The sequence below is a fragment of the Rhipicephalus sanguineus genome, chromosome 6 (genome assembly GCF_013339695.2).
Source record: "Rhipicephalus sanguineus isolate Rsan-2018 chromosome 6, BIME_Rsan_1.4, whole genome shotgun sequence".
Lineage (NCBI taxonomy): Eukaryota > Metazoa > Arthropoda > Arachnida > Ixodida > Ixodidae > Rhipicephalus > Rhipicephalus sanguineus.
In genome coordinates this window covers 143508075-143526047 of record NC_051181.1, presented here as the reverse complement: position 1 = coordinate 143526047, position 17973 = coordinate 143508075, and the positions used below count along the sequence as shown (strand labels likewise).

General features: G+C 43.8%; 1 protein-coding gene across 1 annotated transcript; it reads right to left on the bottom strand.

Moving 5' to 3' along the window:
* Positions 1-3922: 3922 nt before the first annotated feature.
* Positions 3923-15503, bottom strand: LOC119396610 (cAMP-responsive element-binding protein-like 2). The gene is made up of 3 exons (XM_037663895.2): positions 15362-15503; positions 11876-12148; positions 3923-4051 (listed from the first exon to the last, which is right to left on the bottom strand). The coding sequence occupies exons 1-3, from the start codon at positions 15404-15406 to the stop codon at positions 3941-3943; spliced, it is 429 nt and encodes a 142-aa protein (XP_037519823.1). The 5' UTR covers positions 15407-15503; the 3' UTR covers positions 3923-3940.
* Positions 15504-17973: the final 2470 nt, after the last annotated feature.

Genomic DNA, 17973 nt, shown 5'->3' with positions numbered 1-17973 from the left:
TTTTTCAGCTTTTATGGGTCACAGGTAGTTGACAGAAGCCCGCCATTCCAGTCAGCAGCTGCCTCCTAACCTCCTAGTGGCTCGCAGAGGGGCCTACAGAGCTATTTTTTTTTTTTGTTTTTTTTTCGCCCTATATGGTCGCCCAATCAGCTCATCTACAACTGTATGCTGTGCTTCGTTGTCATGAGTGCTCCGGCTCCAAAATCATCGGGCGCCCGTTCACAGCAGCATTCTAACTGTGCGCCGGAACTCTGAATGAGTTGTGCGTGCAGCAGTGGCGACTGCACAGAGTGAACAAATTTTCACGTGTGAAGCCAATCACCAACGGTATCGCGGACCACAGTCGAGACGTTTTACGGCGCCATGGGCATCCGGAGGGGGGTGCAAGGGGGGGCGGCCGCCCCCCCTGGAATTTTGGATATCTTTCTATGCAGTAGCAATAAGCTGCACACGTTCATTAGCACACAAAAGGCCCGCATATCCTTCAGGATTGCCAGCCAACTTTGCACGTTATTACATATTATTGACTAACCTTGCCGGTCAAGTCACGGTAGTGAATCCCCCCCCCCCCCCCCCCCCCCATGGATGCACCCCCCTGGAAAAATTTCTGCGGACGCCCTTGTACGGTGCTTGTGGCATGCACGGCCAAACTACGCGAGAAGTCCACGCCTTAGTTTCGGAAGTGAAGTTGCAAAGTTTTTTTTTTACGTTCGGAAAGGACACAATCTTCTTTAAAATAAACATGGGCTCCCTTTGAACCAGGATGCCGGTGAACCATGAACCAGGATATTGGTGAAAGTTTTAACGAAAGGCCTACTGTAATGACGTTAGCGTTACATTTAGCCACCCCACCCTAACCAAGTTGCACTATTGGCCTTTGTCGCGTTTTAGATATTCATCCTGTCGAATTATTCATAACTTCGAATACTAGCTATTCGAAAGTCGTATCGAATTATTCGATCAGGTATTATTAGATTCGAATTCAAAACTTGAATATTCGCACATCCCTGCTTTTAATTGCTTGAATCTGTACAACAAAATACAAACGACCACCCAGAGTTAAAATGATCAGTTGGTACATTCCAAAGGAACCACATCAGCAGCAAACATTGTGTAAATCAGAAGCCAGGCTGCACATACACTCAAGGACAGAAATTTGGAGGACCTAATTGCAGCAACTTCCCCCTTTCTTTGTGCACATGCTCTCGAATGAGAAAGCCTTATATGAAGCTAAGTGTATGAGCACAGGATTAGATTTCGCACTGGTTGCTCATGCCTAGAAAAATCTTTTTGACCCATCCATGGTTCCCAATCTTGTGTGTTGAATGGAGCTAGCAAAGTTGGGAACAAACAGCATTAACCGGTTATGCATTTGACAAACTAACGTCATGAAATTAACCCATTAGCTGTCTTGATATTCTGAGAAATTTTCACCCTAATATGTTTTTTAAAGGGATATTGAATTTAATCTTTCTAACGAGCCAGCTTATATTGTTTAAAAAATATTCAAGCACATGCCAAGTCAAATTAGCCTAATAATGTTTATTGTTAATTGCTCATGGGAGAAGGTGAGCTACCTATTGGCAGTCAACAATTAAAAAACAAAAAGAGCGCTGTTTGGAAATTTTCAGCATTCGGACAATGCTTTCAACATTCCAAGAATTTGAGTCATTCTGCAAATGAATAATAATAATAATAATAATATCTGTGGTTTAACGTCCCACAACCACGATATGATTATGAGGGACGCCATAGTGGAGGGCTCCAGAAATTTCGACCACCTGGGGTTCTTTAACATGCACCTAAATCTAAGTAAATCGGCCTCTGAAAATGATGAAAAGCTTCTCTGCAATGACGGACCAACAACAACACGCCAGCTCCTTTGAACACCATTTTTGAAACACAAGTTGTGCCAGAGAAGTCAAGCAGTGACTGAAAGAAAAATAAATTGCCACGCCAGTGCTGGCATCTGAAGGGACATACGAACTAGCCTGCGAACGAGTGTATCTTGTTTAAGACCCTCATGGGGAGATAACATCTCAAGTAGACACGCTACACTCGTCCAAAACAGTTTGGGAACAGTCCGGCACGGACGAGCTGCACTCGTCCAGAACAGTGGTGGGTCCAAGAGAGATGAAAATAAGACGTGAAGACAAGTGGTATTCCATTCAGGTTTTAATCCAACATAATAAATCTTTCCATTCACGCAACAGCAGCAACAGGTGCCAAATAACAACATTGCACTGGAAGTGTTACATAATTTTATGTGCCACTTGTACGACACATTTGTCTTTGGTTTACAAAACCTCATGATAACGCCTCTTGGCAATCGTCCAGCCCAGAAAATAAAGAGCAGCAAAGCATAATCTGCGACACTGCTGGCACAAAGCAAACTGTGACTTGTACGAAAACAATTACGCACACCACCGTCAAGAACGTTGACAGGCTATGTGGTAAAGTCAAGCCACCAGCGGAAACAAAGAAAAAGAAAAGCAAGCAGTGCCTGTCTCGTGGTACTGCTCGATTAACTCCATAAATCTGCCGGCGTAACTACAAGACTCCACGAACAAATTGCATCAAAATAACAACCTACTAAACACATCACCAGTAACAAATCACAGCTCCTCTTTAGAGAGCTGTGGCCAATGAATTAACGAAGAAAGCAACACATGCGTCAACAAAACATAACAATGCAACGCTAAAATCTTGAATACTACAAACAAGTTTCAATGCAACACTACAAGTGCAGAACTAACACGATTCTTGCAAAAACGTGACGTATGAAAACAACTGTGTTTTGTGAGAATAACAGAGGTGTCATGCGCTGCACAACATGTGATCACATTCGCTGTTCATATACACCGGTTCTCAAGGCATGGTACTATCACACATCGCTGTGCATGTGACTTCAACATGACAACAGTTTTACATTATCACATGAGACACATTCATGCCCGTTCCAAATTGTTCCAAGGAGACAACAGAATGCCGTAATGAACTAAAAAATGTATAAAATGTATAACAAAAGTAAATGTGATGCCGTGACTATGAGTAAATAGTCTTCTCTTAAGTTAAAAAAATACTGCTGTGCAAGCCCCTTTTGTTGTTACAAAATATGTGCTGCCAGCCGTAATGAAGCGCAAAGCAGAAAAAAAAAGCAGTGCGGAGCATGACTTTGCCATTAAGGAATTAGGCACAAAAGACATCGTGACTTTTCTTTTTTTTCCAACTCAGCAACACAAATAAGTAAGCTTCAAATCTGCAACAATCACATTAAAATAGTTGGCATCCGTGTTTTTCAGTATTCCAGACAGCTATACGTGAACCATCAACGATACTTTTCAGATGTTCGTGGAACTGCGAACCTGAGAGGCACAATGCAACGCAGCCAGAACCCTGCGACAGTGAAGTTTCCAGCGACTCCGTTTTTTTCGATGAATACTTGCAGTTATCATAACTTCACAGGTCATCTTCATAATTTCACACCATGAGGCCTTCGTGGTCGCATCACCACACACTAGACAAGAATTCTAATAAACCCACATTGCGTTTTTGGAACTGGGCAAATCGGGGCACTAAATGCTTAACAAAAAAGGGAGAGAAACGAAAAAACGCGCGACAAACATTTTTGTTGGGTTGGTATACTATTGTGCTAGAGCCTGCGAAGGAAAGAACAACTTGATAAACAAGGAATGGTGCTGCCATACCGGCAGCGCAATGATGTGTATAATCCTTGGCTTTTTTCCTTCTTTTCTACGCGTCCATTGCACTGATCGGTATGAGACTCCAGGCGAATAGATTCAATGCCAGTAAGACGCGCCAGGGGACAGTAATGAACCGCAACTCACCTCTGCCCCGACACACACACCCTGTGCTGCTGCAATTCGCTCAAATAAACCAACACTGTCACACCAGCCTGTTGCCACAAGGCTTTGCTGCATCACTCTTGTTGAGGGATTTGCTGCTCGCGCTCTTCTTGCTCCTTCTCTAGGATTTCGAGCACAGCCTCAGGAATGTTGCCCTGGTCCATCTCCTTGAAGTACTGTCGGTACTGAAACGAGCATTGAAAAGGCAATTTTATTTTTTTTACAATGTCCAGCTGTTGTTCCTCACAAGCAAAAAATTGGAAGACATTAAATGTGCATACTGTGTATGTGCAACTAGTCTAAACCAAAGAAAAGCACTGACACAGAAATTTTGCAACTCGTATTTTCTGTTGCACTAAGTCGCTAATGACCCAATTACCACAGATGGAAGCCTTCTTTGCTTGAGCACACTATGGTTAATGATTTGGAGAAGTTTTCATAGTGCCCAGATGAAGTTTCGGTTTCAGGGAGCGCGGAGAGAGGTTGGACCAAGTTTTGTAAACACAGCTGGCAAATTGCCACATAAAACGCCATGTGCGGCTTCTGCATGCATGCGAGTGCCACAATGACAACTGTGGCAGACAGCGCATGCATGGAGCATGGCAGCCAACACAAACTCATGAGATTGTTGCTGCTTGTTTACATCAAAGCCAAGTTTCTGTAAATGTCGTGAGGTTTAGTGCTCAGACGTGTGTATACACTTTAAAATTGACTTTAAATGTGTTATATGATGTGCAGTAGAAACTCGTTAATTCGGAGTTCACGGGACCGAAAGCAATGTCCGAATTAACCGAATGCCAAATTATTGAAAGTATCAAGAAAAACATAAACAAATGTCTGTTAAATCAACACACTTTCATTTTCTTGATGAATACGTAAATCCTGTACTTCTTTTGCATAAGAGCAGTGAAAAAGCTGCAACTTTCGTCATCCTGCGACTTCACTCTCAATGAGACCATGGTGCCGGACTGCCATGTTTAATTAGCCTGAAACGTGCTCTGCAGACCTCCCTTATTACGTACTGCCACAACCACCACGCATACATGACGATGGTTCTTTTGCAGGTAAAGTGGCCAGCAACTGATTGTTCGTTCATCACGATGTAGCAAAATGTTTTATGCCAGCATACCGGCCGCGGCTTAAAGCTCTTCATTTTCAACAGCTTCTGCCATGTTTTGAGTTTTGTGATATTGTGTGCACATTTCATCAAGTTAAAACATAGCTGCACAGTGCCGGATCCGCATGTGGACAAAAGCGTCGTCACTAAATGATGAAGATAGCGATGCAGAAAGCACTGCATCGTTCCGATTGTCTGCGAACGCCGTTTTCACTCTTTTTCATCGATTTGCACTCGGCGTGCACCGGGGGTTATCCGAATTAACCGGGCTGCAGCCAAATATGACCGAATTAAGGGGAGATGCGGGTCGAAAAACGCGAGTTTTCTAAAATATTATCGATTTTTTTGTTTTCACCTGTTTTGTTAAGATTAGTACCTCTATTGTTCTGAAAAAAAAAAAAAAAAATCTATGTCGAGACTCAACTGGAAGTGTTTTAAAATTGCGTCTAAAGAGCACAAGGTGGCTGTCAAAAGGCCGAAAGTGTGTCATCTTCGAGCACCTTGCCGCTGATAAAGCGCCGCCGCTTGCCATTGTCGACCACATGAGGCGAAGAGCCGAGCCTCACTCTTCAAATAACGATGGTTTCCCGCGCTGCTGCAGTGCAAGGAATAATAAAGAGAAGCACGCTTTTGCCGCCTTTTTCGAGCACCGCGACTGGCTTTAAATCACGTGGTACGGATCGGGAGCCACCATTGGCCGCTGCGCGCCTGTGTGTGCTGTGAAGCCTACTTGCAGGATCCGCGTCTCGTTGAGCAGCCCAGCTGAACAACGCTTTTCTCGAGTGCTTATCCGTTATGGATGGAGAAAGCCGTAGGAAGCGCGGTCAGCGGCCTGTGAAGTTTCACGCGGCACACAAATTTTGAGGACAACGGGGCAAATCAAAGCCGAACACTGAAACCACGAAAAGATTGTCTGCTGCCGCAAGGCATAGTGGCAGTGACGAGCTACTGACCCGCTGTATTCAAGGAGTCCCGACACAAAAATTTTCGCCCCGCGTTTTTTTGCTGCAATGTGTTGCTGGGGGCCAGTTAGTCATAACACGGCACATCGTTTGCTGCAGCGTGCTACAGATAATTAATTACAAGCTCCTCATTACCGACACAGCCTCAGTTTCGGTTTGACAGAGCTCCAAAAACGACAAGCCGCCGGGTGCAACTATCACCATCTAGCGAGTGATACGCTCGGTCACGTGAGCACACAGAACAGCGACGCATTTCCGCGCGGTATGTCGTCGCCGGGCTCATCGTCGTCTGATGGCGATGATTTTCTTGCGGCAGGGATGGAAGAAATTTTCGACGTGGCGAATCACTTCAGGTTTGACCCGCTGGCGAGGAGCGATTCGTCGGGAAGCGTGTCAAAACAGAAATGGCGGCTACGACGTCATCATAACTTGTACCGGCTGCATCGGTTACGTAGGAAGTGGGGGGTCACCTCGGGTCACCTCCGAGGGTGTCAATGCATCAGGTGCGGCCTATAATGCTGGATCGCGCTCGCAAACTTCAATATTCATATAAAATACCTTCCAAGCTTTATTTGCTGTCGATATTTTGCAGATGGTACACGCACGTACACGGGAATCGATCCAGCAGGCTATCTCGGACGCGAAATTTTGTGTCAGTACCCCTTTCAAGGCAAAACTCAGAATGCAGCCGAGCCGCTAAACACTAAAATTTGGCCCCTCTGGTCAAAGACACGATTTGCCTCAAGACATGTTGTCGAAATGGCCACTGCCATGGCTGTTCTCTGGTTTAATCAAGGGCACTCCAGTTTTGAACGTGTTCTGGAAGAGCTTGGCGTGCTCCCGCCTCATGATCTGATTGCTCTTGGCACATCACGGGACAGCACACGCCAGAAAAAAATGTCTCAAAAACTAACAGGAGAAGCAAGGGCTCGTCGGCGTGCGCTGAAGAAAAAATCTCTTGTCGAGGAGTCAGCTCGAAAGAGCCGTGAGGGCCAAACCAATGGTGCTGGCGCAGTGGCCACTACAAGGAGGATTGTTCTTTATTGTGTACAAATTTCGTCACATTCAATGACATCATTGATAAATAAACATGCAATTTTGACTTTAAAACTCGTTTTTCTCAAAACACAAATTTTGCAATTTTTGTCAATGTGCCCCTCCTTTTTCGGGTACTTCTGGTGCTCAGATCTGCATGAAATTTTTCCCAACTTTTTTCCAAAGTACGAGAAATGCAATTATCTTGTTTAAGTTTCAATATTCTTATTATGTAATAAAAAAAAGTTATGTAAACTTTTACTAGGGTAGGAGAAATATGAACTTCCCACGTTAAAATTTTTCACGTCTAGTACATATTTTGTATGGACTTCCTAATTAGTTATTTGCATTCCACACTTTATTTGAAACATTATGAACTATCAATTGTAAAAAATTATTGAAGTTTAGGTCTGAAAAGAGGGGGGGCAAAAGGCTTAAGTTTTTCACTTTGTCATGTTGCAGAACTAAAAGTATGCAACTTGCAAGAAAACTAATTATATATTTGAAATCAGCGTAAAAAGTTCTATAAGCAGCTCAAGTTTCATTGCTCTAGGGTGAATATTAAAAAAAAAAAGTGTCTTCAAGTAGCATCTCCCCTTAACGAGAGTGCGATGCCATTAAACAATGCACGTGGTGGCCGGTACCAGGGAACACGTCCGAATCATCCTAACTAACGAGGGTCGAATTGACCAGGTTTTACTGTATTTGCCGTCATTATTTCATAGGTGATATACACGTGTTCACATAAATCTGTCTCACAAGTTATTTCGCATTCAAACTTTTGTTTTAACCTTCGTGAAACCAAAAGATAATGAAGCCAAGGAACATATAGCGGACGTTAATTGTACTGTTTTAAGTGTATAGCAGTAATTATGATACAGATGTGAAGAAAGTAAAGTGGACAAAAAGACAACTTGCCACCGGCAGGGACCGAACCTGCAGCCTTCGGATAACGTGCCCGATGCTCTACCAATAGAGCTACTGCGGTGCTCGTTCCCTCGTTCACTTTATCGGATATTTGTGTGCACGCAAACCAGGGCGTGTTAGTCAACGCCGCTCGCAGGCATGATAGCGAGTGTGGAACACTCTTTTTAACAGCGAAGCTGTTTTCAGTCGAGGCTTTCGTGTCCGGGGTTGTGGTAGCGGTGATCACGTGGCCTTGCAGTGCGGCGAGAGTGAGGCTCGGTAGGAAGGTGAGGGCTGCGTGTGCTGAGAGAGGTGAGGGCAAGGGCGGAGGATGTCAAGGGGTGAGCCTACAAGAAATGCGCCAAGATGGGGTGACAGTGCAGTGCAGTGTAGTGTAAAATAGCGTGTCAGTGTCAGTGTTCAGAAGTCTGTGCTTTCAAGATGGCGAACATTTCACATTCTTCCGATTAAGAAGCAGCCCGACGTGAGCATCAGCGAGAGCTGACGCGAGAACTGCCATGTCATCGCCGAGCCAACCGCGATGTTCGTGCAAGAGCAGCCGAAGCTAAGCACCAACGAACGAAAGACTTGACAAATATAGAAGTACGACATAGCCTGATGAAGGACGGGCGTAAGCTTCGCTGTTTCGACAGTGTTCGTGAAGTGGAGCTGGCTGGATTTTTTTTTTTGAGGGCTAAACATTGAATGAAAAATAGATCACACTTGGCAAACTTAAGTATACCCGTAATAGCAAAGAAGCGGTAAAATAGGCAAATGTAGTTGGAAATCCACGACACCACACCAATACAGTTGCCTCACCAACTTCCAGTAAAAATTCAATGAATGGAAGTATGGCCTTGTTTTCCTCTCCTACAAGCAATTTATTAGCCCAAAATTAATGAAGGCAGTGTTCAGAAAGACTAGTTTATGATCCTAAATTTAGTGTTTCTCCATACTAAAAGTGTGCAAATATTCTAATATTTTTTTATATTGAATCAAAGTGTTTTTACTTGTAAATACAGATATTTCTCATATAGTTTATTAATAATTCACAGAATCAAATGCACCAAGCTGGTGCAAAAGTATGATACATTTAACCCCCAGAGGCATACTATAGCCGTAAAACATGACAGCTCACATAGTACAGCAGCACATTAGGAGCCAAACTTTAGTGACTAGAGAATGATCTTTCACACTAACAAATTTCGCACACACTGTGAATTTGCTTGTTTGTTCCTGACATTCCGTTTGAATTTCGATGCTACACGATTTCTAGGCTGTGAGCATCATATTATATTACTTTCAAAAATTTATGTTTAACCCTTGCCCTATCGTGAAAAAAGGAGGAAATTGTACCAAATTTACTGGAGATATATTTTTAGCTCGACATGTAGAGCTTTCTTTTTTCTGAATAAAATGTTACCATTATTTCAATTCAGTGGGGTTCCTTTATTTCAATAATTGTGTAAGGAACCCCGAAGATGGCTTCACCGCATAGCAATACAATGAAAGCCGAGAGAACATGGACAAGTGTGGCCATCTAGTGTGAAGAAACACAACTACGATGAGTATAGTTGTCATTGGTTACATGTGGGGCCAATTTTTGTTGACGACGAGTACAGTCGTCATCAGACATTTTGGTACAAAATCTCATGACTGTACTTGTCAACGGGAGGGAAAGGGTTAAAACTTAATACTGAAGAACTATTAGACAGTATTCACTACTGGCACTATTCTGTTTATATTCAATTCAGTTTGAAAGATCATCATTGACACACTGCTTCCCAACAATGTCCTTGTATACAGACGAACCTTGCTATTACAAAGTAGCATCGGGACCATAAATTAGTTTGTTATATGTAGGGGTGTGCGAATATTCGAAATTTCGAATATTTTTCGAATAGTGTTTGCTATTCGATTCGATTCGCACTGAAATTTTACTATTTGAACTTCCCAAAGACAAATGCAGTCAACGTATGGTTGAAAGTGATCCCTTCAAATTTTCAATATGCTTCACCTCATTACACTCTCGTATTGCGGCAAAGCTGCCTTTCAAACTCCGTTACGGTCGAACTTCGCCAAGAGACAAAGTCCGCTTGAAAGTGGTCCCTAGATTTTCAATATGCTTCACCTCATCACACCCCCGTATTGCGGCAAAGCTGCCTTTCAAGCTCCGCTACGGTCGAACTTAGGCAAAAGACAGTCAACGTCAGATTGAAAGTGGTCCCTAGATTTTCAATATGCTTCACCTCATCACAACCCCGTATTGCGGCAAAGCTGCCTTTCAAGCTCCGCTACGGTCGCAAATGTATTAACTCAAGAAAACGCTGGTTCCAATATGGAGATAAAACATGTGGCAGAGTTGGGGGCTCAATTAATGCTGTATTGGACCTGGAATTTGGGCAGGAAGTCCGAAAAATCGGACGCCGAAGCTTTTTATCATCCAAAATTTCAGATGTTCTTATATATCGACGTCTACAAGGCAGATTTGGAACTCCGGACTTGAAGGGAGCACACCCTTCTCTGCCACATCAGTTGGGCTTCCACAGAAGTTGAAAGAGGAGGAGAGGCTGAGGAAATGGCATCTCTGCCTATCACGTGTAAAGTGTTGTCGGCAACACTTTGGTTGCACCAAATCATGTACATAAATACAATACGGCCTCTACATTGCCTCATTCTTGATAAGAAAGAGAACTATTAAATATGACCCCACCAGCGCTTCATCAACCTAGCGAAAAGAAACACTTTCATGATGCTATCTCACAAGAACATACTTAGGGATTCTCTGCAACTTTTTCTGTAATTTCACTTCGAATTATCCAAAAAATGTTTGTGAAATATTCGAAAATTATTCAAAAATTATTCGATTCGCACCCAAAATTTTGCTATTCGCACAGCTCTAGTTATATGTGATATCCATTCTAACAATAGCGATAAAAATCTGCTCTGACAAATTGGATACCTGGGCTTCAAGCCCACTATTAACAAAGTAATCCTTACCTGTATCCTTGTGGCATTTCAAACTTCAATTTAAATGGCGAAATCAATTAAGTGCACTTTTTTTTGTATGCTGGATGATCAAAATTTACGGACTTTTTTTCAAACAATTAAAAAGAATGTTCTTGTGAATGGTCTTTCGATAGTTATAGTGCTTTTTATGCTACCTTTCGCGTTTTGAGCCTCATGAGAGCCAAATGTTTCTTTGCAACAGGAGATATTGCAGTGGCTCTCCTTTTTTTCGGTTTCATTATACAGGGTGTTTCAGTTAACTTGCACGAAGTATATTTTTATAGTTTCGCGCACTCTAAAGAAAAGCTGAAAAAGAAAATTAAACAGGGCAGCTATCTTAGCACAGACAAAATTATTTGATGTTGCTGAACAAATGTTACAACTTTCCCATTCAATATTTTTTGTTAGAGTTACTATATTAAAGGTTAATCAAGCAATCTTTGTTAATCACCACGCTTATTGGATTGGCGCTTATCTCAGCATGGATGAAATATTCCGACGTTTCAGAACAAGTGCCGCAACTTTTGTATTAAAGATTTTTTGCCAGAGTAACGAACTAAAAAGGTCACTAGGCAATCTTTGTTCATTACCCAGCTTTGTGGATAGGAAGAATATCCTGACGTACTACATACAGGTCAGAAAAACGCTGCGCCAATTCAACACACGCAGCGCATATGTTTGTTTCTTTTAGACTAGATGCAAGTTAGCTGAGGCACCCTGTATAAAGAGTTTAAATTTGTTTATTTTTTATTCACTTATTGATACCTCAAGGGTCCCAAGGGACATTACACGAGAGGCCATAAATGTGGCCAGAAAGCCAGTGTGACCAACCAAAATTCCTATTTAGTTTGCTATAACTGATAATGTGTTATATCAGTGTTTGTTATAACAAGGTTCAGCTGTATATCTGATCATTCCAAGGGGCAATTATTTGTTGTGGCAAGCCAGAATGTGTGTTACCCGGGGTGGCCACCACTCACCATGTCGAGCTCGTGGCGCAGCACCAGCACGGCCTTCTCTCGATCGGCCACCAATTCCTCAAGGTACTGGTAGCGCAGCTTCTTGCGTGCCCGGCACTCGCGCGCACTCTGTCGGCTGCGCTCTAGCTTGGCTCGCATATCACACCGCTTGCTTCCACTGCCACTGCCGCCGCTGCTGCTGCGCCCTCCTCCGCCTGACGCCGAAGTGCCAACGGAGCTGCCCGAACTGCGCCGACCCCGTCTTCCGCCGCGGCCCTCCTCCTCTGCACTCTCCTGCATGTGACAAACACAAACAATTAATGACGTCAATGTGGATGCGCTTTGAAGACATGGACAGAGATGGGACGGGACACACACAGCGCAACTTTCAACTTGTTTATCCAAAAAACAAGGGGAGCATCAGATAGATACGCTGAAGCACATGACACAAGGCTTTACAAATTACTGGGCACTCAAAAACTATCTCTTTCTCAGCTAATGTCAAGGAAGCCATACTTGATGTTATCTGTGAAGTGTGCTGGCAAACAATTAATGAGAAGGTTTGCACTACATTGCACAAGACGTCAACATAGACAAGCGCCTGTCTGTGGCCCCTCGCTTAGTCCTTCATCTAGTTTTTTTTTCGTGCTGTTAATGTCTTGTACAGACAAACAATACTTAGTTGTTGGGGTTGTACATCCCAAAAGCACTATATGATTATGAGAGACGCCAAGAAGGCTCCGGAAATTTTGACAACATACGGTTCTGCAACGTGCATCTAGATCGAAGTACACAAGCCCGTAGAATTTATTTCACCTCCATCAAAATGTGACTGCCGCGGCTGGGATTCGATCCCGAAACCTTCGGTTATACAGACAAGCAAATTGCACCGAAGGGACCCCGATGTTGAATACTACAAAGCGAAAAATGTTTGCAGTAACATTCATGTTTTCAAGTATGACAACATGCATCAGGGATGAAACGCGAGTAATGTAGTTAGTAACTAACTTGATTATAATTAAGGTATATTCACCCTACATGAAAATACTTTTCATTATACTGTCATATGTTTGTAATAAGCATACATCTTTTGCACACTCATGTTGGCAAGAATCATTACGTATTTATTTTTTATGTCCAGAAATTCGATTTACTAAAGACGACCTTCATTTAAGATGAACAGGATGAAGCTAGAGCAGTCCACTTCATGCAACACATTAAACAGATCACTGCAGGGGCAATTAGGAAGTTCTGACATGTGCTGTGGTATGGCTAGGGCATCATGGACATAAGTTATGTATGTAAAGAAAATAAAGTGTTTCAACACAAACATATCTGCGAGAAGGTGATTCATACAGTTGCTTTCTTAATAGTCCCTGCTTTCTACAGTTCGTATAGCCTTATGAAATTTGTTGAAAAATCTCAGCACAACACACACAGAGAAAATGCAAGTTTCCAGGTTATATGGGCTTCAAGTCAGTAGCTTCTGATGTATTTCCAGTAAGGATCATTGCAGTTATTCTAGCTGCAAAAGTGCACACTTTATCTCACCACTGAGAGTCTGATAAGCCAATTAGTTCCCTGGGTCGCGAAGAGATTAAGCAGCTCACAAAATATGCGCTACATTTATAAAGCCAGAAATTTACTCGAAGCACATCGGATATTGTGACAAGCAACTGGGAACGTTGACAATGAAGGTTTTTACAGGGGATAAACAATAGGCGTCCGCTGAAAAAAACCGCGTTTGACAAACAGGCAAATACGCAGCAGATTTTTTACATGTGAACGTGTTCCGATCATCACGAGATCGATCGGTACGAAACTTAATAGTCGCCTATCGCAACGTGACGACGAAGCAGCTAGAATAAGCCGGAGTTGGACCTTCGACAGCACTAGCCGATCTGCCCACTGAACTACCTACGGCAGCGGAGCCTACGCAGCGCCACGCGCAGTATGACCGTATGACGCAGATGCGAGACGGCGCGTCATCGTTTACTTCGGATTATAAAGTCACCGGCTGTAGTACACAACCGGCTGGCGTACACCCCACAAAGGCCAGCGATCGAGCACAGTATACCAACAGAACTGCCGTCGGCGTCGAACCTACGACCTCGCGCGGTGGTTTTGGCGACATGCGTCGTAGAACGAAACCGCAAAAACAAGCACAAGCGGCGTCTCGGGGATCGAGAAGCAAGGAAAGCCGCGTCGCTGGGTGCATTGCGATACGCTATACATACGTGTTTCGGTTGTTTCAGTGTCGAACCTCTTTCGTTCGAGGACGTTGCCCTGTGAGCCGTCTGTTCGCCCTAAAGATAGCGGTAGTAGTACAACTGTGCTGATCACGACGTCAAAGGACAGCGGTGAGCGCCGCGCATGAACTTACTTGCAGCTGACCGTCACGGAGTGGTGGTAGAGAAGAGAGGGGAGAGAGGCAGTTGCCACTAGGGATAAATACGACTTCGACGTCAGGCTCTTGTCACCAGGTGCCTAGTTGCTTCTCGTGACTCGACGGAAAACTAAGCTAAGCTAAGCTAAGCTCAGCTAAGACAGCTGCGCGATACGTGGAACTCTACCAGCGGTATTCTGAACAGCTGGGGGCAGCTGTGACGCTGTCTTTTGCAAAAGCAAAATAACGCCACGGGCTCTATCTAACGTGTAAAGGTAAACGGAGACAGGGAATACAGCAACCACTTTCGATAGAAAGTGATGACGATAAGAACTTTGTTCGGGAAGGCTTGAGAAGAGTGCACGCGGTCTCTCAACACCACCACGACCTCCACACGCACTCTAGTACGTAACACAGCACGGCGCAACCGGATCGACCGGATCCGCAACAAAGTACCTAGGCGCTAGAGAAACGTGGGAGTCGGATTCGACAGAGAAAAACAAGGCCTTTTGAATGGATTGCATAACAAGAATGTACGATTGACACCGACCAAATGCGTCCATATGCAACCCCTGTCGCGGTAAAATAAAATAGCCAACGTAAACGCGGGTGTATGTGGGCAATAATTTGGCGTAACGCGAGATGGCCAAGAAAAAAAACGGATCTAGGGACGCGCGCGAAAGTTCACGATCCACGAGGGCACATGCATACATCTCACAGAGAACAGCATAACACGGGACAAACGAAAACCTGAAATGTGTAGCACGCACGGCTGATTTTTCAGACCAGAAAATATCGAGTGGTCATTCAAAATGGCAGCGCGAGCATGTCACGACACGCTTTGCAAGGAGATCCGCCATTCTACTATGACAACATGACAACGTCCTTTCACAGCTGCTGGAGATAAAAAAATGACCGCAAATTTCATCAATAGAGTGACTCGATAACGAAACGTGAATGAGCCGCAGTATTCAGTGCTTGGAAGCGCTCAGTTGTGCAAGGAAGACAGAAAAGAACTATTCGTGCGAACAACGTTGATGAACCGAAGGTGTACCATAACATATATAAAAAAGATGGTTGTCGAAGTCACATTTAGAACAATCGAAGCTTGAGATGCTTACCTTTTTAACGTAGTGGAACTCGTATTCGTCCGTTTCCATCTGCATTATCCGAGTGACATATTTCGTAGCAACTGCATTTAAGCAGTCACATCTCTGCAGCCAACGTGTATCTGTTTACCTCGTCATATGTTTGGAAGTGTTTCAGCCGCTCAATGCGCGAGGAAGTTTGGTACTCAACAATAACAAAACATTCAAGGTCGGTTTAATCAAGCAGCTTTATACGGCATACACTTCCTCCGAACTTTTATGTTTTGCCAAATCATGGCTCAATAAAATGTATAACTTATTGCTTCTTGGCGTATCTGTGCGTAAGCTTGTGATCTCCGCCATCTTGGCACCTCTAAATTTGCGCGCGGATTTTGAACACACATTAGAGTTCCATAGAACGGTGTGACATTTTCAAGTGATTCTGCAGCTTTGTTAAGGCAAATCAGAAGTTTTAAGGCATAATTGCAGTATGACTTTTCTACGAGTCTGTCCATGAATTAGCATTAGATACGGTTTGATTCGCGGACTATGTCTACACGGGGAAACTGAGAACGAGCGAGCATACTTTGAAAAAAAAAAAAAAAAACCTTTTGTTCCTCAGCGCCTAAATAAAAAATCCCGGTTCCACCCACACTAGGCCATCCTATCTCTGTTTCAGAGCAATGTGTAATTGAAATTTGGTCAATTTATTCTCCCACAGAGGCGTGAGTAGAGGTCGCGGGACCTTCAGCTATTCAACTGGAAATCGCATCTCGAACCCCATCCTTTTCTCTCTGTTTTGAATATTTCGCACTCTTACTTTTCCTGTTCTCCTCTCTTTCTGGCCAGATTGATGTACGCACTCCCCTGCTTTCCTGAACCCATAGTGCACTGCAACGGAGAAGGGAAACATGTTCAGCCCATGTACAGGGGTGGTCAGCAGTTCCCAGGCCACGCTGCCATAGGATCACTTCGGATAGCGCCGCTGGTAGGGTTGCCACCTGCCCGGTTTTAGACCGGCCCAGCCGGTTTTTTAGACACTGAGCCGGTTGCCGCTCCGCACCTAAGAAAGGCCATCATTGGCCGGCCTTATGGACATCGTACCGCGATTATTATTATTATTATTATTATTATTATTATTATTATTATTATTATTATTATTATTATTATTATTATTATTATTATTATTATTATTATTATTATTATTATTATTATTATTTTGGATTTTATAAGCGTAAATTCAGCAACTTCGAAGATACTACATATTTTTCGTCAGTCACCAAAACTCTCACGCAATTTTCTACTAATTTCTATCTTGTGCCCATAAAAACGCGAAGTAATTCATCCCTCCAGTTATACCGATCACTCAACTATAGAGCGAAAAATGAACGTCAGTGGTTACGTGCTTGCATCATGAGCGTAAATTCTGCGCCTTCGAAGCAGCGAAAATTACGCAGTGTCTGTTCCGAAAGACTGGAGATCTTAACCTGAGTACGAGAGCTGACTTCTGGCCGTGAACGACACTTAAAGGTAATAATTGCTGGGGAGCTTTGCCATGGTGGTCTAATGGTTATGGCGCTCGACTGCTGACCCGAAGGTCGCGGGATCGAATCCCGGCCGCGGCGGCTGTGTTTTCGATGGAGGCGAAAATGTTTGAGGCCGTGTGCTTAGATTTAGGTGCACGTTAAAGAACTCCAGGTGGTCGAAATTTCTGGAGCCCTCCACTACGGCGTCTCTCATAATCATATCGTGGTTTTGGGTCGTAAAACCCCAGGTAATATTATAATTGTTGGTGATTTACGTCCCAAATGGATGGCGTTTATTTATTTTTTTACCAAGAGAATAGCTGGTTACCTCTGTTTTCTTTCTTTTTTTTAGAACTATATTATGTTGACTTCTGAATAGGCAAACAATGTTACAATACGTGGATGGAGCTGGAGCGACTAAATTAAGGAAATTTCAGGCATAAAATGAAATGAACTCGCGCAGCACAGGGTTGGTGGACATAAGACAGGCTGATGATGATTATGACGATGATGACTTGTTGGCAGTCTTAAATGGGTCAATAACTTGCTTCATCTCCTTCATTGCACCTACCCTGGGATCTTTTCCAAGACCGGAAGTTCGCCCTCCGACGAAAAACATGCGCAAATTATAATCCCGTCTGCCTGCGCCCTTCCTCGCAACCAGGGGCGTAGCCAGAAATTTTTTTCGGGGGGGGGGGGGGGTTCAACCATACTTTATGTATGTTCGTGCGTGTGTTTGTATGTGTGCGTGTGTATATATGCAGGCAAAACTGAAAAATTTCGGGGGGGGGAAGCTCAACCCCCCCCAACCCCCCCCCCCCCCCCTGGCTACGCCCCTGCCCGCAACCTTATTCGGATTGAGGAGGAAATTTGTCAGCGGAAGCTTCGGGATTCAGTGGCCCGTTATGGCACCTGCTGTCACGTGTAACCGTGGATCTGCAAGTTACACCCCTGCAACGTCTCCCGAGTGCCCATCGCCTGCGTCTACGGCGGACATTCGTCACCTTTCATGGCTCTGTCCCGATACTAAGGATATTAGTAGACGATACCCAGTGAGCCCAAACTACAACCAATTGCTTCAGGTGAATTTACATACTGGATAACGGTCATTGAATTCGC

Coding starts and splice junctions, on each gene's coding strand:
- LOC119396610 (XM_037663895.2), bottom strand. CDS start 15,406: ATGCAGATGGAAACGGACGAATACGAGTTCCACTACGTTAAAAAG. Junction 12,149..15,361: donor AGTTCCACTACGTTAAAAAG/GTAAGCATCTCA, acceptor TGTCACATGCAG/GAGAGTGCAGAGGAGGAGGG. Junction 4,052..11,875: donor TGCGCCACGAGCTCGACATG/GTGAGTGGTGGC, acceptor TGCTCGTTTCAG/TACCGACAGTACTTCAAGGA.